A 22,275-nucleotide genomic window follows, 5' to 3' on the forward strand; every position below is an offset into this window, starting at 1 on the left:
GCCTGAAAGGTCCTGTTTGTGTCCCCGGGGCCAAACTACAATATATTGTACTTTTTACTGCACTACATTTAATTTAACCTTGTAGATCAAAATGAGTAATACAAAGTATAATCAAATCTAGATTTCTTATTATGGATGAAAGTACAAACATATTAGTGCATGAATTATTATAATTCACTACTATCATGTATGCTATTCTGAAATGAGCCATTCTGCATCATGAGTATTTTTTTACTTTTAGTACTTGAAGTATATTTTGATGCTAATACTTTTACTGAAGTAAATGTTTGACTTGTTACGGAGTATTCCTATACAGTGGTATTCCTTAATTAAAACACCATCAAAATTAGAGTAAGGATTACATTATGTTGGCTGTTTTATGTTGGATAAATGGATAAATATATTAATGTTGCATCAACTGATCTGGAATATGCTAAAACAAAAACAGTGAAAAGTAGTTATTCCCGCCTCCCACTGTCCTCCCTACGTTGACTAACTGACATTAATTAGCTGCTTGATTTGCTGCAGCAAAGTGGGATTAAAATGGGGTTTCTAAAACAAATTGATATTGAAAACTTCAAGTCATGGCGAGGGAAAACCGTCATCGGTCCGTTCATGCGATTCAATTGTATAATTGGCACGAACGGCTCTGGTAAGTGAACTCTTTACAGTCAATGTAGCTGTTAGCTCTCTGGCTAGCTAACGTTAGCTGGCGATGCTACAATGGTACTTAACAAACTTGGCCTATTCTCTAAGGTTTTTAATATGACTCTTTTTCAGGAAAATGTACTATTCATAAATTACTGAATATAATGTTGGAGTTAATTAAAACAACGAGAGCATAATGTGTCGACATTTATTTGTGTTAACATGAATGCTTCTTAAATTAAGGCTAGCGTAGCTAACGTAGCTAGCTAACGTTAGCTCTCGATGCTACTAGCATGTTAGCCGAGCTGAATTAATATTAAATGTGTGAGCTAGCTAAAGTACAATGGTACTTAGCGAACTTGGCCTATTCTCTAAAGTTTTGAATATGACCCATTTTAGGATAACGGACTATTTATAAATCACTGAATATAATGTTGGAGGTAATAAAAAACAATAGAGCATAAAAACGTGTATTTGTGTTAACATGAATACCTCTTAAATTAAGGCTAGCTTAAGCAAACGTAGCCAGCTAGCTTCAATGCTAGCTTAACCATTAAAGTCAACGACTAAAACCATTAGCTTTATGTTGTTCAGACATATGCTAATGATTTTTAAAAATCACACTGTAGGCAAGTCCAACGTGATGGACGCCCTGAGCTTTGCCATGGCGGAGCGGGTCGCCTCTCTCCGGGTGAAGCACCTCAGGGACCTCATCCACGGAGCCCATGTGGGTCGGCCGGTCCTCGAGCCTGCCCGTGTGGCCTTGCGGTACTGTGACGACGAGGACCAGGAGACCGTCTTCTGCCGGAGCATCTCAGGTCAGTTTAATGAGTTTAGCTTTGCGAGTATTTACATATTATTTGTAGTTTTGTAGTTAACTGTCGAGGAAGCTTCTAGTGTTTCAATGGAGAGCAGGCTAAAGGCAATACAGTTGTCTCGAAAAGCGACCTATATGTAAATGACACAAGCACTTGCTTCTTGTGTATATAAAGTTGCTGCAATAGATGTATTGTTTTTTGGTTCATGAAGATTTTTGCAAGAATATTAATAATTATGTTTGGTAGATTACTACCTAACATGCTGCTCAATTCAATTGATTTTATTTTAATTCTACTTTGCATTAAACAGATCTTACACAGTTGCAAAAGAATGAAAAGCATATTTTCCCAGGTGCTCCCACTAGTATCAAGTAGAGATAAGGACAGTAGTGTTACTGGCAAAGTGTTGATCTATGTTATAACTGCCTGTTATTGTGTTTTTTTAGGTGACTCCAATGAGTATCGCATCAATGGTATTCATGTCACACTGGCCAAATACATTGAGGAGTTGGAGAAGATCGGCATTGTGACCAAAGCTCGAAACTGTCTGGTGTTCCAGGTAAACACTGTTATAAACATTGGTGTACATACACTTGAAAACATGCTGTTGTGTACTCACTAATACAATATACTCATTATAGTCATGCTTCTCTGCCCAGACAAGTTTAATTCATTGTGGGTACTGGAGCTGAATGAATGTAAAGGGATGTGAATATTTGATATGGACACTAAAACACACAAATACATGGTTGAAAGATAACGAGACATAATACAAGACTGCACAATACATCGTACATTACTATATTTTGGAGAATATATACAGTATTGTCCCTATTTAAAGTTAAATTATGTAACTTATTAACCCTGTAGGGTCGATCCCAAACACTAATTTCTGTTACAGAGTTATGTAGGGACTTACCGTCGAGCCATTATAATTGCCGGTAGTAATAATGGCTTACAAACAAGTCTGTTACTCATTATTCTTCTCACCAGGGGGCAGTGGAGTCCATAGCTCTGAAGGACCCAAAGGAGAGGACCAAGATGTTTGAGTGCATCAGTCAGTCGAGAGAGTTTGCTGCAGAGTATGACATGAAGAAAAAGGCCCTGCTGAAGGCTAAAGAGGACACACAGTTTCACTTCAACAAGAAGAAATCTGCTACTGTCGAGAGGAAGCAGGTGTCCCAGGAGAAGATAGAGGTAAAGTCACACACCCGAATCCCCAAAGTCAACACACACTTGCAGTTATTTTACCTGCCAGCTACATTGACAAGCACTCACAGACAAATGAAGAGTGTGGATGGAGGAGGGGCTAGCTGTAGTTTAGTTTTTATTTTATTTTTATTTGTTTAGTTTTATTCATTTTTCAATCTGGAGGACACAGTGCTATTTAATGCTTTAACTTTCTCCCCGAAAGCAACAAAAAGGGCATCAACAAACATCAAAACTCCTCATGGAATGACTTGTTTTCAGTTCACTAGAGGTACTCACGAAACACGCTAGTTCATCCGAGCATGAATCAAGGCAAAAGAGTCTCTAGCTGTTTTGACATACTACGGTGGGGTGACAAACCTGCTCTCATATCGTGGGGATGATCGTTCCTCAAAGGTTTTCATCGTGTTGGACTCGCTTCTACACACAAAAGTTGACACCATGACCTAACCCTAACCCAACCCCACTTTTCCAGGCCCAGAAGTACCAGGAGCTGGTGGACAAACTTGACCAAAACCGCCTGCAGCTGAGCCTGGCTGAGCTCTACTGGAATGAGAAGGGCATCAATGCTCTCAGCGGCACCCTGGGGGAGAAACAGCTGGCTGCAGATGCTAAGAACAACATACTGGTGAAGGAAGAGCAGACGTTCAAAACCGTCAAGAAGGAACACGGACGTCTCACCAGAGAGCAGCAGCACATAGAGAAGGAGATCCGGTGCGTGTGTATTTGTGTGTATTTTAAAATTATTAACCAGTATATCAGAAAATATCCTAAAGTAAGTTGAAGGATACATTTAATTTGACCCTCGCCAGCTCTTTTGTTTCCACATGTAGGGATGTATTAAAGACAAGCTGTCAATGTTTAACTTAATAAATTAACTTGGGTCCTCTCTCACTCTGTCGCTCAGCGCCCAGGAGCATGTCCTGTCTCAGTCTCGATCCCAGTACATCAAAGCCAAAGTTAACACCTCCCATCACATGAAGAAGGCTGAGGAGGTCCAAAAAGTCCTGAGGAAGAGTCAGAAGCTGATTGCTATTAAAGAGCAGGAGCTAGCAGAGGAAAGGCAGGAGATCTCTGAGCTGGAGAGGACCTGGAGGATCTATGAGAAGCAGCAGAAGAAGAAGGGCGCCTCCATGGAGAGAGACATCAAGCTGGATGACGATCAGGTGAGTCTGTGTCAGAAAACTCCTTTCCTGTCCGTTAACATGATGTTGAATATCAGAGGATAAAGGTCAGGGTTGTAAATGTTTTGTTTTGTGCAGCATATATTCTCAACATGATAATAAACCCAGTGGACTGTAGGTGCAAATCTTCAATGTGTTACTCACATACACTGTCTACAGTACAGAGGAGACTTCCACATAATGAGTTTGGATAACATCATTCAACTCCATGGCAGAGATGCACTGATAGGTCACTTCTTAAGGCCACACTTTAGTTCAGATTATATATATTATAATATTATATATACATCAGACATTTGGGGGTTTTGTTCCGATTAATTTATCTTGAATAGAATGTTGAATATCCACAACGTATATATGATTTTATCAAATCTAACCACCAATGCTTATCTTGCAAATGAATGCATATTAAACAGCAATGAATCAGAAATTGTAAATCTGTGTTTTGATCAATAACAATTAACCAATACCGTTAGATCCCAATGACAGTGTCATAACTGCCTCACTGTATTTTAGCATAGATGTCTGCTAGAGATGTCTCGTTACCAAGTCAGTTCTGAAAAGGTACCGTAGCTACAGAGGATCAGGGCTCAAGACTAATGGCGTCCCATCGGCCTGGGGACGATAGCTAATGTTCCTGATAATGCTACATTGTGAACAACAGATCCGTGTTGAAATCAGCAGGAGAGCTGTTGAAGTACTGCTTGGCTAAATACAGGAGCTAACAGTTAACGTAGGGGATTTGCATCGTGTTACTTGATGCTTTCAAGTGCTATTCAGTAAAAATGAGTATTGGGCAATGGTAAATTATGTTACTATTGTGTTTAAATGTAGTCTTGTAAAATTCTGTTTTTGGCATCAGGGATTATTAATAAATTCCCCAAAACAGTATGCAAGCGGTAATGAAGGAGTGCATGTTGAAGAACATTCGTTGTTTTGTTTCGTACAAGAATCGTGACTTTCTCTTTATTTTCTGCGACAGCTCGAGCAATACAAAGAGCTGAAGGAGCTGGCCCGAAAGCAGGGGGCTGTCCTCAGCCAGCAGGCAGATAAACTGTACTGGGACGTGAGAGCGGACAACGAGAAGATGGCTTTCGACCAGCGCCGTAAGAAGGAAGTGGAGGTACTGTCAGTGGCACATGTTAATAACCTGGGATGAAACAGCTGAAAATCCAATAATCACTCTCTTTTAGCTCTGTTTTTGGTCTCCTCGGAGAAATATCTGGCCTTTTTTGCTACTAAATTCTCCACTATGTTCACCAGCTCGTCGCTAACTTTGTCTACCGTTTGGTGCCGAAGAGGTTGTTACACAGCACAAGAGCAGTGAGAGTGAATCAAAACATTCAAATAATTACAGTCGCTTTCATTTCTCTTTGAATGTCATCTGTTGTAGGTCGCCATCAGGAACAACCAGACTCAGCTGGAAGATTTGTTACGCAGAGCAGAGATACTGGAGGAGTACACCAAGTCCTGCAAGTACGACATGTGCTCACCTTAATAATGACTGTCAGGGTGCTGTTGATTGAACTGCATGGTTATTTATCAATGACAAATTCTATACTCCCTGAAATGAGGATGTAACAATCGCAGATGGAATCCCGGCAAACTTCATAGAATCATTGCATGTTTCAGGTCGTCCCTTGAAAAGTGCCGTGAGCTGGAGGAGAGCCTCAGTGCGGAGCTGCAGCGAGGCCGCCAGCGCAGCGAGGAGCTGCAGCAGGAGCTGGGCCAGGTCCTGGAGGAGCTGGGGAACGCACATCTGGACAGCCAGGAGAGCCGATCCCAGCAGCGGCGCAAAGAGCTGCTGGAGAAGCTCCACAGACTCTTCCCTGAAGCAGTGGTAAGAGACGGACGAGCACAACGAGCAGAGCTAAGAGAGTACGGGTCTGCAGTGAGAGGCAGGAGACTGAAGAAAAATATTGAAAAATGGACAGCACGAAACCCAAAAAGGTTATGGCGCTAAAAACAATAAAGAGAACACTAAGAGTGTATGTTATAAAAATGATATACAACATCCACTAGATGGCAGGAGGGTATTTTACAACAAGCTTGAGTTTATCAGAGTCTACGAGGTACACCTGAATGCACCATGAAGCAGAAAGTCCCTGCTTTACTTTACAAAGCAGTGAATAGCAGTTTGTTCAGCGCTGTTTTGTTTGCTACCGGAGGGCGGCTCCACTGCTGCTGCCTCTAAATCTTCTCCAGCTTACAAACTAGTTTTTTTTCTGTCAATGAAGTGTTCGTTGTTCACGTAACTCACCAGGAAGGCGAAATGTTGCCTCTCAGTTACGGTGAGTTATTGGCTGGAAGTTCCTGCTCCCAGCAGCAGGATCAGCACCTTGGAGAGCGCTGACAGTAAGATCGGTCAACTCCTTGATCTCAAACACCCCTCGTGTCCAATTCACTTTCCTGGAAGATGATGATGAATCTCTCCATATTGTCCCTATGAATCAAAATACATTTTTCCTTCAAGCATCTTTAAAAACTACAGTAGCGATAAACCACTTGGAGGTCATTCGTCATTTAGAATTTAATCATTTCAAGTCCCCCGTCTGTCTTCATACTCACTGTGGGCTTTTTTATGTGCCACTCATAATGTCTGGCTGCTTCTTTAGAGAGGGATATATATACAGATATATATATATATATATATATATATATATATATATATATATTTAAACCTTGTGAACCAGATACTTATTTATAAATATCAGTCATTACTCTCTGTTTTTGAGGTTCACAAAGCCCTTTATTTTATCAGTCTAAATTCTTCTTCATATTTTCTTCACTTCTCATTCCTGTCCCAGTTTGGTCGTCTGTCTGACTTGTGCAGCCCGAGCCATAAGAAGTACCAGCTGGCTATCATCAAGGTGTTTGGCCGCTTCATGGACGCCATCGTCGTGTCCTCAGAGAAAGTGGCCCGTGACTGTATCAGTTTCATCAAGGAGGAGGGAGCCGAACGCGAGACCTTCCTGCCCATCGACTACTTGGATGTGAGTACTTTTTGGATGGTTGAAGATCAGAGTAGCACACAAACACATGTGATAACCATCACCACCGTGTGTGCCCAGGTGAGTCCTCTGAATGAGCGGCTGAGGGAGACCTCCGGTGCCAAGATGGTGGTCGATGTTGTGCAGGTTACCAACAACACAGGTGCCGGCCAGATTAGGAAAGTGGTGCAGTTTGTCTGCGGCAACGCTCTGGTGTGTGAGACCATCAAGGAAGCCAGGAGTGTGGCCTTTGACGGACCAGTGCGCATTAAGGTAAGGGATGAGGACATATAGTTGTTTACTTTTAGGTAACAATCCACACATGCTCCTCTAATATTACCACCTGCAGTCCTGAACCTGCTCACTTGCTTACTGCCTGAAATGTGGGGCTGCCAGCAGACGTGTGATCAGATGTGTTCCCTGTAGACGGTGGCTCTGGACGGGACGCTGTTTACGAAGGCAGGCGTGATCTCCGGAGGCTCCAGCTACCTGCGGATCAAAGCTCAATGCTGGGACGAGAAGGACATGATGCGGCTGAAGACACGCAAGGACAAGCTGACAGCAGAGATGCGCGTGAGTCAAACACACAAAATATCAGGACGGAGGAGGAGGAGGGAGAGGTATGACGTGCTGCAAATTATCCCAAGGCTGGAATCAAACCCGGGACTTTTGTGGTTATACGACATGCGCTGTGACCACAAATGTCACATATTTTTGAAAATCGTACCATGTAAACTTCACTGTGTGTTTTGGCCATCTGACAGGATTTGATGAAGCTCAAGCGGAAGGACTCGGACCTGAAACAGACAGTTGCTCAGGCTCAGGGCACTCAGACCCGCCTCAAATACTCCAAAACAGAGCTGGAAAACATTCAGAAGAAAAACATCCCACAATGCCAAGCGGTAAGGGCCACAGAGCTGTGACTTAATCAAATGTTAGCATGATTGAGACAGTGTTCTTTGTAGTGGTGTAACGGACGGGTTTAACGTTAACCATCACAGTGTGAAATATAGTTTTACTGACGATCGTTATCCGCCAATATTCAGGAAAATATGTGATCAGGACAATCGGTATTAATGCATTTCTAGTCGCAACAACATAAATAGATATTAGAGGTGAATTATTTGGTCCCTTTTTTCTTTTGTGCTGATCTGTGACTCTGATCCTAACCGGGAGTTTTATGGTCCATCGCACCTCCAGTTCTTTATCACGGCTCGACTGCATGTGTACACGTAATCATCACTCTTCCAATCCCAAATCATGTGAGATGTTCAAGGATTTATTGTGTGGTGGAAGCAGAGGTGAATCTCCTGCTGATTTCTTTCAGGAGATTTCTCGTATGGAGAGCGAAGTAGCAAACCTGGACTCTCAGATTCAGATGCAGCAGAAGAGTGTGGAGGCAAAGGAAGCAGAGATGAAGAAGATCAGAGACCAGATCGAACAGGTACTTCATCATTCTCAGTCACGTATTGCAGATCATAAGGTGGCGTTTTGTTTTGTTTTGGGTCTTGACCACGGGATGACAACAGAATGCTATAATACCAAATAGGGTTTTCACTGACATCTCATACTGTAATTTGATGATGTTTGTTTATTCTGTACAAACAGCATCCATTGCTCATCCGTTCGTTTTTTGGGGTCTAAGAACAGAGGGTTATGATGTTGAGATTGTGCAGATATGTGATTTGTGATATTGGGCATTCAGATGGAGGACATAGTGTTTTCTGACTTCTGTGCTGAGATCGGTGTGGACAACATCAGAGATTATGAACAGGAGAACCTGAAACAGCAGACAGAGCTTGACAGGAAGCGGTACGACAAACCACACAGATATAGTACGATATACTGTACATATGATACTGTATGTGCTGAGCTTTAACAGACAAATCCCTGATGAACATGATAAACCTGGAATAAAAAAGAATTGTTATTATGATTTTGTGTAAGACAATCTGTGATTTTTGATCACCAAGAAATGGCTTTTTTTTATACCAATCACAAGGCTTTGATGTGTTCAGGTCAGCCTTAATATTCTACTTACTACTAATACTGTAATGTAACTTCAGGTTCAAAATACACTAGTTGTGTTTACGTACCGGTACATGAGTTGTGTTTACTTACATGATTTGTGCTCTCAGGCTGGAGTTTGAGAGTCAGCGCACCCGCTTGAATGCTCGGCTGGAGTACGAACAAGACCAACTGGAGCAGCAGGAAACAAAGCTCCAGAAAATGGAGGAAACCATCCACAAGGAGGAGAGAACCATGGCCGAGCAGAGGGAGGTAGTGGACTCAGGCATTCATTCTGGTTTCTCACCGTCAAACTGTTAAACGGGTGAAATGTGTCCAGAATGACAGGTTGAATTAATCCTCCTGGATTATCCATTTCCTCCTAATGAGATTTAAGAAGTCTTGAGTTTAGGGATGTTTCAGTGGCTGGTGTGAAATAAAACAGCTCAGCAGATTTTTCCAGCCTGATGCTTCCACCCCTCACCCTCTCAAGGAGGAGAAGCAGCTGCTGGCGGCGGTGGAGGACGGTCAGAACAAACAGCTGGAGCTGAACAATCAGCTGCTGTCTAAGAGGAGCCAGGTGGCCGCTGCCAAAGATGAGCTGGACCAGAAAACCCAGAGCCTCAAAGAGATCAACAAGTAACACTAATGCATACGTTCTGTGCTGTAGGGCGGCCACTAACGACTCCTTTTCTAGACATTGCTCTATATATTCTGACAAAGTGGAGGTTTAAATTGTAAAAATGAATAAAAACTGGCTTATTTTTTAAGTCTGTTCAGTTCTAAAATAAATCAGATTTCCTATTGAAGCCCTTAACAAAGTAGAAAAGTAAGTTCTGCATGAACAAAGTGAAACATGTAAGATGGTCTCCAGCTAAAAGTCATGTTACATCACAAAAACGTCTGCTAGACTCGTCTGTTGTAAAGCGGGCAGATAATATTCCAATCCACTTTGACTATTGAGTTTCTTCTTCGCGACCTTTGTCACAGTGAGCTGGTGAAGCTTCAGCGGGAGGTGATGTGTGCAGAGACGGCCTTGGAGCAGCAGCGCTTGGCCAGACACAACATGCTGCTGGCCTGCAAGATCCAGAGTCTGCCCATCGCGCTGCTGTCGGGGAGCCTGGACGAAATCAGTAAGACGCGGGTAAGACGGAGAGAATGAACCCTTCTTTGTCTCTTTTCAATAACCCGCACAGTTATGGAAAAGTACTGGATGTTCATTTTTTAAAAAGGGGAATGTAATAATAGAAGCTGTAGAAACCTCCTCACATTAAAGTAATACATCTATGAAACCCTGCTGGCTTTTGAGAAACTAAAAAAGTAATAAAACAACGTCTTACCTGATGTCTGACTTCCTCTCTACAGCTGGACACAGAATCTGAAAGCACTTCAACCACCTTGCACATCTATGAGAGAGAGGCACAACTAGTCATCGACTACTCTGGCCTGGACGCAGAATTCAGGGTCGAGACATCGAGCCTCATCTTTGACCCAATCTTCTCTCAGTGCAGTTCAATCCTACGACCAGAAACGCACCTCTAACATGCGTTGAATTTGTGTGCGTACAGAGTCTGCGGACAGAGGAGGAGGTGGGGCCCTTCATGGAGAGGCTGAAGGAGTCGGTCTCGTCCGTAGAGGGAGTGCTGCATCGCACCACGACCCCGAACCTGAAAGCTCTGGCCAAGATGAGGGAGGTTAGGGACAAGTTACAGGAAGTGACGGACGGTATGTATGTTGTTGTTCAATGCAAATTCAAATGTAAAGTCTTGATATTAGTGAATGTTTATATGTTAAAACATCTCATCCACTCGATTTGTATTCATGTTCTGTTATTAATAACTGTGTAAGACTAGGCGGTTGTCGCACGATAATTGAAGTACCTGGACTGCCGAGTCGACTTTGTTTTCCCCGTCCCCTCGCTCAGCGTTTCAGGTCAGCACCGAAGAGGCCAGAAAATGCAGTCAGGCGTTCGAGCGAGTCAAAGCCCAACGCATGAACCGCTTCAGCCGGTGCTTCGAACACGTGTGTGTCATAATCGATCAGATCTACAAGCGAATATGCAGGAACAGCAGCGCCCAGGTGACGCAACAAAACCTCAACCACAGAAACACGCTCTCAAGTTTCTCTGTTTCTAGTGTGTTCATCTGCATCCCTCCCTCACATTCATGTTTGTAAAAAACACTCTTAACTTAAGCTTTACTTGAATATACTCCGTCATCACCAACCAGTAGGGTTTGTGTGCACTTCAAATGTGATTTACTCAACATTATAGTGTTAAAAGTGGGGGTATATACACATCTACACTTAAGAGTTCCTCACCTGACACTTTTCAAGTGTAAACTACACATAATTCTCATTAACACTTGGCTTTGCAGAAGGTCTTAAAATGACAAGTTCCTGCCATTTGTGCTGCAGGCCATCCTGAGTGCAGAGAATCCAGACGAGCCGTATCTCGGAGGCATCAACTACAACTGCGTGGCGCCGGGGAAACGCTTCATGTCCATGGACAATCTGTCTGGTGGAGAGAAGGCCATCGCTGCCCTCGCCCTGGTGTTTGCCATCCACAGGTAACACTCCAACACATCAAACAGACCAGATAACAATATATATAACAAGAGATTATGGCTTTCCTTTTCCGATCCAAGGGGGTCCAAGGACAGAGGATGTTGTGTGCTGTACAGATTGCAAAGCCCTCTGAGGCATATTTGTTGTGTTGGGCGACACAAATACATTGAATTGAAATTAAATTACAATAGAGGAAACTGGAACATTGTGGTTAGTGTAAAAGCATCAACTCAAGGTACAACGATTGCACAAAAAAGCACCAAATAACAAGTAGAATAAACAGATGAATAAATCCGTAATGACAAATTGATTTACCAACATCCTATTTCCCCAAAATCATTTAACATAATCTGTGTGAGTTGGACAGCTGCTTAATTACTCCCCACAGCTATAAAAACAAAGCAAAATAAAGGAATAAACACAGCTGTTGACACACCACGAAACATCTTCCAGAAACATTTGGGGGGAAATCCAGTCGACTTTGGGTACTTAGCTTGTAATGACTCAGAGTTTTTAAACTGATGAATGGACTATTAAAGTGAAGTCATTTGGAGAGCCTGTTGATCCTCTCCTCTTTCACACCATTGACTCTCTTCGAGAGAGACACTTGACATCTCCCCGCTGCTGCTTCTGTTCTTTTGTACTAAAAACCTTCTTAAATTCAAGACTTTAGCACCTCTTTTGAACCACTTGTTCCATCTTATCTTATACTCAGTATATCAGTTTTTAATGGCTGCTTATCAAACATTTGACCCACGTCGCTGGTTCACTGACTGTTTGACTCTCGTCTTGTTCGTGTTTTGTCCTTCAGCTTCCGTCCTGCTCCCTTCTTCATCTTGGACGAGGTGGATGCAGCGCTGGACAACACCAACGTAGGCAAGGTACGACCCCAGCTGCGTCCAGGGTTCACAGTTAATATCCCCAGTAGTGCTGAAACAATGAATCAAACAAGCTATTTACTATTTAAGTGATCTATCAATAAGAAATTTGAAAAGACTTTGATTTCCTGCTCTCCAATGTGAGGACTTGCTTTGTCTTTTTGACTGAATATCTTTGAATTTGGACCGTTTGACGGACAATACAGAACATTTTAAGGTTGAGTTGAGAAAAATACAGCTCTCCCCTCTCTGTCCTAAGCTCCTCCCACCAGACGAGCTCGGGCATATGTAAGCACTTCATACAGTAACTTGTACGAGTACAAGTCAGAATGAACCAGAATGAACTTACCTGCAGACAGAAGACTTGAAAATGAGTTGAAAAGAGTTTTTCTATCAACTTTAGCGTGTGCTGCACACAGCATTAAGAACATGTAAAACAACCAGAGTAATGTCATACATCACATGTTACATCATGTAATCATGACGTTTGACTGTGTTCAACTCTGCTCTTTTACCTTATTTTTATGAATTATATCCGTGCACACCTTGTGTGTTTGTGTCCAGGTGACCAGTTTCATCAGAGAGGAGTCCAGAGAGAACATGCAGATCATTGTCATCTCCCTGAAGGAGGAGTTTTTCTCCAGGGCCGACGCTTTGCTGGGAGTCTACTCAGATGTAACAAACCTTTTATAACAAGAAGAAGAAGAACTCATTCATGTCTGCGTGGTGTGACAATACAGTGACTACGGTATTCTCTTCTTCACAGTTTGAAGAATGCATGTTCAGCCGCATTCTGACCCTGGACCTGCGACCCTACCCTCTGGTTGAAGAGGACAACGGGAGTCAGGCGGACCTGGAGAAGACCGGACTTGTGTTGCCTGGACTTGTGTAGCCTGGACTCGCCTGCATGAAGCCCCTTGTATGTATGGCTCTTTCACTTTCCTTCTTCGACCATACCAATGCTTCTGTGTTCTCAGGCAAAGTAGTTATCTTATTATTAGATGGATAGTGATGTTCAATTTCAGGCTGTTTTACCAAATAGATTTTTGTACGTTCATGAGCCTGTTCTGTGTTTATATCTGTTGTCAATAACGAGACACAAAGACTTAAATGCAGCAGTTTTACTCCTATAAATGACCACATTCAAATGCTTTGATTCCAAATACAACAGCGTTAAAGGAGAATGTTCATGTTGCTAAAATGTTATTTATGTCTTAAGTTAATTCCAAAGTAATACATGTTGGTGTGTTACTTGTTTTTCTACTTGTTAATGTTATTTGGAAGTGTTTTGTATTCCAGTTGTGCTTTTAAGCACGACTTTTGTCCTGTTCATTAAATCTACAGAGTTAAAAGATGTCTTTGTATAGCTGATGTTTTGTTTCATTATGTGGAGGTCTGAACACTGGCGCACAATTACACTAAAACGTGTTGATTAAATATTACGGTCTTTTACTTGAGTAAAAAATACCACAATTTAAAAATACTCTGTTACAAGTAAAGCTCTAAAGTCGTACTTATGTATTTTATCGGCAACTATTTTAAATAATGTTTCAGGTTTTGTGTTTTTTGCATGAAGTGCTTTTACTTGTGGTACATTTTGCTCACTGTATACTTTTACTGGAGTGATATTTTTAATGTAGAACTCTAACGTGGAATGGAGTACTTTTATATTGTGATTTTGTTTTGTTATTTACTTTTCATTAGAGCACAGATAAACAAAAGTGATACAGATGTGCCAACTGCATACAAATCACACAACAAAGGGAGGAACCATTTCTTAAATAAACAAAATGTACATAAACTGTATATAATCATACATATGCACACACATACATTTAGTATCCATTTTATTTTCTCCATTGTGTAAATATTGTAAACTATAACACGCCACTAACAATACCCTCAACAAGTATTTATCTCGCTTTGCACACCGAAGCTCTGCGATACATTGTGGTGTTTATACTTTTAATTCCTGAAGTAAAATATGCGAATACTTCCTCCACCTCTGACAATAATTTGGTACATTAGAGGTTGACTTGTCTGCTGTGTCTTGTTTATTTTGGGCCTCAGCAGCAGTAGGGGGCGGTAACATTTTATGGACACGCGCAACAGGAAGATCACGTGGTCAATATTTACGGAAGTAGTGCCTCGTATTGAACAGTCATTTCTGTCGCGTCGTGTCACGTAAACATTGATAAAAATATATATCGGAATCACTCACCGACAAGATAGAAGCCCGCTTGTCTCTCACTTAGCTTCAAATGAAGGACTGCTAACATGTTAGCTAGTACATGCTAGCATGAGCAGCTGACGTTAGCTAACATAGCTAGCTAGCTAGCTTGAAACCTCAGAGCTAACAACAACAACCCTGGCATTCAGTTGTCCCTCATGTGGGATATGGTCGTCTCGTTGTGAGTCCGGAGGTCGTGTGAAGTCTTTGCAGATACGTTTGATTAAATAAACGTTATCGCGTTTCTGGAAACGTTGACTACTGAACACAGCATTAAGCTAACCGCTAGTTGCAAGCCAAACGCTAGCATCATGGGAGCCGAACAGAGTGGAGACGCGGAGCACAAGCACTCCGATTACAGCTCCTCGGGTAAGATAACCTCTGTGACATTAAAGAGAACATATGATTTAGTCATTTGCATATGTTTTTATAGAAGTGAACTAGAGCAGTAGAGCAGTTTTAATGGCTTGATGGAAAGTAATATGTTAATTAATGTGACTAAATTCACTGAAGTAATCCCATTTTATGGTTTATACTTTTATTCCACAACATCTCGTAGTGATTATTAGTATTTCTTCCTGCACTTTTTACTTGACAACTTCCCAGAACAGTTGGGTTAGGGCCATACAGCCTAATGAGTACTTTCACTTTTGATACCTTTGCATGATTTGCTGATGTTACTATAAGTCAAATAATGGATATAGTTATTTTAATGGTGTATTTTTACATTGTGACATTACTTCTATTACACCAGGAAAGGACACGAGTACTTCTTTGTCCACTGTCCAAAATGACAAAGCAAATATTTGTTTGAAATCTACTTCTATGGATCAATGTAGTACCTTTCTACTTAAAACATTCTCATATTTACTAACTAGTGATCTGACTGCAACACGATGGGGTGATGTGAAGTAACTGTCGCTGTTAACAGCATTTTTGTCATTGCAGTGGTTCCCTCCCCAGCAAAGCAGAAAGCCAAGATGGATGATATCGTCGTGGTGGCTCAGGGGACCCAGTCAATGCGAAATATCCATAACGACCCAGATGTCATCAAACTCCAGGAGATACCCACCTTTCAGCCACTTTTAAAAGGTACGGATCCCATTTTCTCTGACAGATATTCTATGACTTTTGGGAATTTATGAAGAAATGCATATTTATAAAGCATAAAACCTCATTTGGTGCATGATACACTATATAAGTAATGGCAAATGGACTCGTGCTTGTATTGCGCCCTTCTAGTCTCCACTCAAAGTGCTTTAACACTCATTCACCCATTCACACACTGATGGCTGGAGGCTACCATGCAAGGTGCCACCTGCCCATCAGGACTAACTAACCCACTCACTCAACATTAACACACCGTAGGCACAGCTTACTTTTGGGGTAAAACGACTTGCGGAGCGGGAACCGCCGACCTTGTGATTGAAGGACGACCCGCTCTGTCTCTGAGCCACAGTCGTGCCACTGAGTACCATCAGACAAGCTTTAGCACACGAACATAAATTAACTAAAAATCACTTTTTCAGGTGCTACATTCTAAAACAAGTTGCACTGATAGCGTCCAATAAATTCTGTATACTTTCACAATGTTGTGAATAGTGTTGATGTCTCTCAAACATTATCTTCATAATGAAATGTTGCTCTGTGAAATGACTTATATTGGGAGCTGTCAGTAGATTGTGCAGGTCTTTTTTTCTGACTTCTGCCATTTGAGGGTTTCGTGTTATTTTCAACAAGTTCCCACCAGTTCATTCTGAACGCTAATAGCTGCTGCAGCCCATTTGCACTGTGTTAGAAGGTGTATAATGAGCCTGTGTGGGCACACTGCAGGTACATTCTGTAGCTAAATTACAATAATTGAGTGTCACGCTGTTTGTCGAGTGTTCCAGCATGTCTGTGTAAGTCCTTTTGCTTTTGTTGCTCTCCACAGGAGTGCTGAGTGGCCAAACGTCGCCCAGCAGTGTGTGTCTGGAAAGGCTGGAGGCTGCTCAGGTTCTGCAGCTTTGCATCCGCTACCAGGACCACCTGCACCAGTGTGCCGAGGCCGTGGCCTTCGACCAGAACGCCCTGGTCAAGAGGATCAAAGAGGTGAGGCTGCAATACATTTTATTGATTTACAAAGAGTTTTATACAACAGGAGTGGAAGATTTAACATGTTTTTACTTCAATTCTCCTACATACTCTTCCCCCACATACAAAGAATATATATATATAGACAGACAGACGCCTGGTATCGTCAGGATTTCACCTCTTAACACGTCTTATTCTTTAAATTTAAATTATACTACTGAGAGATGCTTGCACTGTGTGTTTTTGTATTACATTAATCATATTCATGCATTCGGTGTTGCTGATGTCGAAGTTGTTTTTAAGATGATTCGTCATCTCTCCCGACTGTTTCCTTCCAGATGGACTTGTCGGTGGAAACCTTGTTCAGCATAATGCAGGAGCGCCAGAAGCGCTACGCCAAGTACGCCGAGCAGATCCAGAAGGTCAACGAGATGTCCATGATCCTGAGACGCATCCAGATGGGCATCGACCAGACGGTGCCGCTGATGGAGCGCCTCAACAACATGCTGCCCGAGAGCGAGCGCCTGGAGCCCTTCAGCATGAGGCCCGACGGGGACTCTGCCAAAAAGTAGCCTCCTTAAAGCCGACGCAGCTGCATCCGGTCCTCCGGCCAGGAGGAAGTGCAGGTGTGTCCAGCTGTAGGGAAAACCTTGTGACGTTCTTTGTTTGCGTACTAGAGGTACAGCTACGGTGTCAATGTGTCCGGCTGCTCTCGTCATTTCTTTTGCTTAGTTTTGCTGAACACACACACACACACACACGTTCATAGCTAACACAACCCTCTGCTACTGGCCGCTGCGCAGCCAACTTATGAACCTCTCCTCCTCCCTGCAGGAACTCAAACTGTCGATCTTCCAGGCACACACACTTTCCTCACTAATCTACAGGCAGGGGAGGAACAAACACTTTTGATTGAGTCAGAATGAACTCCATACGAAAACGTGTCCTGCAGTCGCCTTCCAGGTTTTTGAGACTCAACTGCGTGTGTGAGCAATTTAAAAGCATCTCAAAATGTTTTCCTGCTGCTTTGGAGAGAGATTATGTGGAACATCAGAGCCGCTCCCCTCTGTAAGTGCAGTGGATTGATTTTGGATCTTCACATTACAAATATTAGTGTTTTTGTGATCCTGATGCTCATCTCGCTCCCTCGCCGTATGTTTGGAGATCCCTTCCATGAACTGCCTGCATGCAGATTGACTTCTTTTACTTTTTCTGAACAATATCGTTGCATCATTTTTGGAATATTATGACGAAGAGGCTCTCGGGGAGAACCGAGACGGATTATTGCCGTTGGATTACACGAGGAGCCTGGATGTACAGAAGGACAGTTTCAATATTCTTATGAACTTCAGTTTTGTGATGAGAGAACTTGACTTTTAATTTATTTGGATACTTTTGCTATTTGCATGTAAAACGGTGACACAAAGAAGATGGATGCCGATGTGGAGAGAAACCGTTCTACAGGAACAGGTTCCGCAGCGTTACCTGTGTGTTCGTTAGCTTTGTCATCACACATGCCAAAGACTCACAACAATAAATGGTCCAGTCGGTCTTCATCTGCTGAACATTTGTTTCTGTATCGTGAGTTAAAGGGTCAGTTCATCCAAATATAGCCCGACAGCTTTCTGTCTGTCTGTGCAGATAGTTTTGGTTTTATTCGTCCACGATTCTGACTGAAATCTTATCACACAGAAATAAATAATTACATGAATCAACAAACATCTTTGGAGGAATACATCACGTGACAAAACACACTATCCAGACGAATAGCATGTTACCGAGTTCTGACTTTAAGAAACATCCGTGTTTGTACACGTACACGTACATAAGAGGAGTCAACATTTGTAATGTAGACTTTTTCTTTGGTAGAAGAGTGACTCGGACATTGTTTCTTAAAGACGTGCTGGGAGCACCACCCACTTCACAAACTAAATTTAATTCACGTTGTCTGTAAACCCGATAAACTTAAACTATTTGCATGATTAAACCCCTCTGACTACACGAGAACTTTGCTTTACTCATTTGGGTGAACACACACTGAAACTACCCAATCATTGGTCAGTTAGCAGTGTGTCAATACAAAATAAAAAAGGAGACATTTGATTTATGAATGCAGAAGTGTTTTGAGTACGTTTGTGTAAAACCACCAGGTGGTGTCAGAGAGAACTCGACACTCTGTGGCTTCTTGACACATATTTTAAGTTTTAAGTTTGTCATGCCATTTTGGGAATGACTCCTTTATCAAACTGAGTTTCTCTGTGAATGCCGGTCTGCGTTTCCTGTGATTTGTGACCGGCGACCATGTGTACGTCTCCTCTGAAGGATCACAGCGCGTATGAATCAAACAAACCCAAAACACCAAATCACTGTGAGGCATGAAGGGGTTCCGACTGCTAATGACTGGCGGCTCCTCACTGGAGTCAGCGGAGGACTGATTAGCGTTGTTGTGAACGCTGAACTCGGTCACACCTACAGAAGGACCCTCCTCTGGTCGCTCTGAGGAACAGAATGAGCTCACTTCGTTGATGTAAGGGACGTAAAACAGAAACAAGTTTTCTTCTGAATCTGAAGCAGAAACTCCTTTGATATGTTATCGTCTTTCATGTGTAAATTAAAACGGGGAGAAAAAGGCGTCTTGAGCGGCCTTAGGGGTATTGTTTGAACATGGGAACAGAAATGGAAATCATGGTTGCGTTGTGCGGCGAGGAGGTGTAGAGAAGTTCCTCTTGGTAATGAAGAAACGCTCCCGATGCTCCGAGCTGGATATTAACGCCAGCAGTGCGATCTGCCGCCAGGAAATTCATTCTCTGAAATGAAAGAGAAATCCAATTTCCCCCTGTATACTTCTCATTTGAATATAAATCAAAAGCTGGTTTGCTTTCCTTCCTGTTTTTTGCCCACTCAAAATTGGAAGCATGAAAGTAACCCTGAGCCGCTTATCCGCGTCATCTTTTAGGGTGAAACTCAAACCTACGCTGTTATTTTTGCTGCGATAAGAGTCAAATTTTGAGTTTCCAGACAACACATCACTGAAATGTGAAAAGCATTCAATGTAATTACTTGTTAGTCGCATGATTCAGAGGTTTGAATTGTACTTCTCACCCCTTCTGAGGTCATTTATGAGAGACAATAAGGGACATCAAACATGTCGTAGCTCCAGCTTCTCTTTCGTGATTTTAATTTTAATCAGCAACAATATAATCGATTTATCAATTCTTTAATATTGAAGCTAAAACGGTCCATTCTCCAAAGTGAGGATTGGCCCTTTTTTTATACGACAGTAAGCTGAATATCTGAGATTTTTAAAGAAACAGTTTAACATTTTGGGGGAATTTGTTTTCCTTCTGAGACTTCAGCGAGACGGTTGTTGCCTCTCATGTTTATATGCTAAATGCAGAGCTACAGCCGGCTTAGCTTAGCTTAGCATAAAGAATAAAATAGAACCAAAACAAACCGACGGCGGGACTCAGAGAATAAGTCTCAAGTCTGAATTGTAAGTCGCTTTGGATAAAAGCGTCTGCTAAATGACTGTAATGTAATGTAATTATAAATCTGTCTGCTACTTCAGCACCACGGACAGCGCCATGGATTCATCAACACACTGTGATGTTTCAGAGCTGTGGGCGGGGCCGTAGAGTCTCGCTCTGTTATTTACAAACCTCAGTCACATTAAGGATCAATGAGTCTCCTCCCCTCTCAAATGGCCTGCTGGTTATATCAAGTTTGTTTAATCTGTAAAAGAATACTAGAGGTGTGTGTGTGTGTGTGTGTGTGTGTGTGTGTGTGTGTGTGTGTGTGTGTGTGTGTGTGTGTGTGTGTGTGTGTGTGTGTGTGTGTGTGTGTGTGTGTGTGTGTGTGTGTGTGTGTGTGTGTGTGTGCGCAGGAAGCAGCAGAGACTCCAAGAAGTTCCTCAAACAGAAGCTATCAGACTGGTTCAGGTCCCGGATTGATGTCTTCTAAGTGGGTTGACTTTGAAGCCCAAATAAATAGTCTGCCTCTTCAAAAAAAGTACTTTTAAATATGTTTTAAATTCACTTAACTAACAAAGAATGCTTAAATCATACAGAACATTACTGTTTTCCAACACAGAAATAGATTAAATGTCGTCATATTCCTTTAAATTGATGTATTTTTATATATATGTATATTTTTAAATGTCATCCCTCTTCCTTCTAAGCGTCTGGGCTGTGAATACAGTAGCAGTGAGCGTCGGATGATTGCCTTTATCGACTTTCATCCTGTAAAATTACCCAGCACTGCTTTTTTATTTGACACCCAGTCACCTCCAGTGATGAATATCTCCCCCCCCCCCCCCCCCCCCCCCGGGTCGAGCAGCAAACATCTTAATAAAGGGCAGACAGGTCTGTTAGCTGGTCCGCAGCGCACAGTGAGCACGTCCGTCTGGGATTGTAACAGACGCTTAAATCCTCAGGCGAGACGAATAGGAACAAGTCAGCATGCCGTGACCTAAACGCTGATTAAAAGAACACAAAATTGTTGTTTATTTGCCAAATAAAGAGGGTTGTAAGAGGATCTTTGAACCTCTCTGTACTCGGTAACAGGAAAAGACACGGAAGCTGCTCTTGAGACATAAATATACTCCGTTACTCAATGTAAACGATCATTGAAGCGCATCGAAGCTGTAAGAGACCAGCCTCTCCTTTCAGATGGACTCGTTGAGCTGTTTACCACTCAGGTGTACTGAGGTACGGGTGAGTGGTGCTCTGTCCTCATCAATTAGAGCCGAGCTGTGTGGGCGGCAGAGAGTACGTCTGAAATACCGGATGTCACGACAAAGAAGCTTTTTGCCAGAACACAAAAAAACAACCCTAAACGGGGCTCTGTTAGCACATTAAACTCTCAGTTAACTGAACCGCTGCAGGCGGTCTGGAGTGTCAAAAGCTATAAAAACATGTGTGCCCTTGAGCATGGCACTTTGCCCCCTCAACCACCCAGCAAAGTGGCCAGCAGCACATAATCATTGCATGTGCAGCTATTGCAATATGAATACTGTGCAACACATCCTCCCCCACAGTTGACCTCCGGAGCCGTACGAAGATGTTCTGGATCAATAAAGGTTTAACAGCAGCAAATAAAAAGAAGAAATAAAGCTCTGTGTGTGTGTGTGTGTGTGTGTGTGTGTGTGTGTGTGTGTGTGTGTGTGTGTGTGTGTGTGTGTGTGTGTGTGTGTGTGTGTGTGTGTGTGTGTGTGTGTGTGTGTGTGTGTGTGTGTGTGTGTGTGTGTCCATACATTGTTGAATGTCTCTTTACGTCTCAGTGGTCACAGAGTCAAACCAACGGTACTTGAACTTTGGCTGCACTTTGCTTGTTGATGAAGTCTTCCTCTTGTGAGAAGCAGTCTGTGTTTAGAGATGACGGAGACTCGCCAACAGTCTCCAAGAAGCCGCTCTTCAAACCATCGCAGCGGCCGAGCGGTGTGTTATTTCTCCACTTGTGAACTGTCATCTTAAAACATGTCCAGACCCTCCATCTGTCCTTCTGTTTCATTGAGCCAGAGGATGAACCCCTTGAGAGGCACCGTCCTGTTTTCAAAGGGGATTCTCAGGCAGTGGAACATTTAAGCACATAAATAATAACGCGAGTAATTTAAACAATTCAACAGCACAAATGAATCGCTGACACACACATGGTCTTTAAAATACTTCTTTATTG

General features: G+C 42.4%; 2 protein-coding genes across 3 annotated transcripts; both read left to right on the forward strand.

Moving 5' to 3' along the window:
• Nucleotides 1–543: 543 nt before the first annotated feature.
• Nucleotides 544–13,191, forward strand: smc1b (structural maintenance of chromosomes 1B; the record flags this gene model as incomplete). The annotated part of the gene is made up of 25 exons (XM_079276403.1): nucleotides 544–652; nucleotides 1,278–1,466; nucleotides 1,913–2,025; nucleotides 2,460–2,663; nucleotides 3,151–3,389; nucleotides 3,583–3,841; nucleotides 4,842–4,982; nucleotides 5,253–5,335; nucleotides 5,492–5,699; nucleotides 6,667–6,852; nucleotides 6,931–7,122; nucleotides 7,276–7,422; nucleotides 7,614–7,751; nucleotides 8,177–8,293; nucleotides 8,555–8,661; nucleotides 8,988–9,129; nucleotides 9,350–9,495; nucleotides 9,847–10,000; nucleotides 10,222–10,320; nucleotides 10,425–10,581; nucleotides 10,781–10,935; nucleotides 11,272–11,423; nucleotides 12,233–12,302; nucleotides 12,864–12,974; nucleotides 13,066–13,191. The coding sequence occupies 25 exons, from the start codon at nucleotides 544–546 to the stop codon at nucleotides 13,189–13,191; spliced, it is 3,744 nt and encodes a 1,247-aa protein (XP_079132529.1).
• A 1,277-nt stretch (nucleotides 13,192–14,468) lies between these two features.
• borcs5 (BLOC-1 related complex subunit 5) lies at nucleotides 14,469–20,580 on the forward strand. Of its 2 annotated transcripts, XR_013772067.1 has the most exons (5): nucleotides 14,469–14,898; nucleotides 15,478–15,621; nucleotides 16,463–16,620; nucleotides 16,941–17,228; nucleotides 20,486–20,580. XR_013772067.1 is itself a non-coding variant. In XM_079270290.1 (4 exons), exons 1-4 carry the CDS (start codon nucleotides 14,841–14,843, stop codon nucleotides 17,172–17,174), a joined length of 594 nt encoding a protein of 197 aa, XP_079126416.1. In that variant the 5' UTR covers nucleotides 14,469–14,840; the 3' UTR covers nucleotides 17,175–18,589. The 2 variants fall into 2 exon arrangements, 1 of the variants encoding a protein (XP_079126416.1); XM_079270290.1 differs by lacking the exon at nucleotides 20,486–20,580 and having other exon boundaries at nucleotides 16,941–18,589.
• The last annotated feature ends 1,695 nt before the right edge of the window (nucleotides 20,581–22,275 follow it).

The sequence above is a fragment of the Melanostigma gelatinosum genome (genome assembly GCF_949748355.1).
Source record: "Melanostigma gelatinosum genome assembly, chromosome: 1".
In the NCBI taxonomy this organism is placed as follows: Eukaryota; Metazoa; Chordata; class Actinopteri; order Perciformes; family Zoarcidae; genus Melanostigma; species Melanostigma gelatinosum.

What these genes read in the sequence shown, in the direction of transcription:
- borcs5 (XM_079270290.1), top strand. Translation starts at nt 14,841, where the DNA reads ATGGGAGCCGAACAGAGTGGAGACGCGGAGCACAAGCACTCCGATTAC. An exon ending in CTCCGATTACAGCTCCTCGG is followed by an intron (nt 14,899 to 15,477) that starts GTAAGATAACCT and finishes TTGTCATTGCAG; the next exon opens with TGGTTCCCTCCCCAGCAAAG. An exon ending in TGGTCAAGAGGATCAAAGAG is followed by an intron (nt 16,621 to 16,940) that starts GTGAGGCTGCAA and finishes GTTTCCTTCCAG; the next exon opens with ATGGACTTGTCGGTGGAAAC.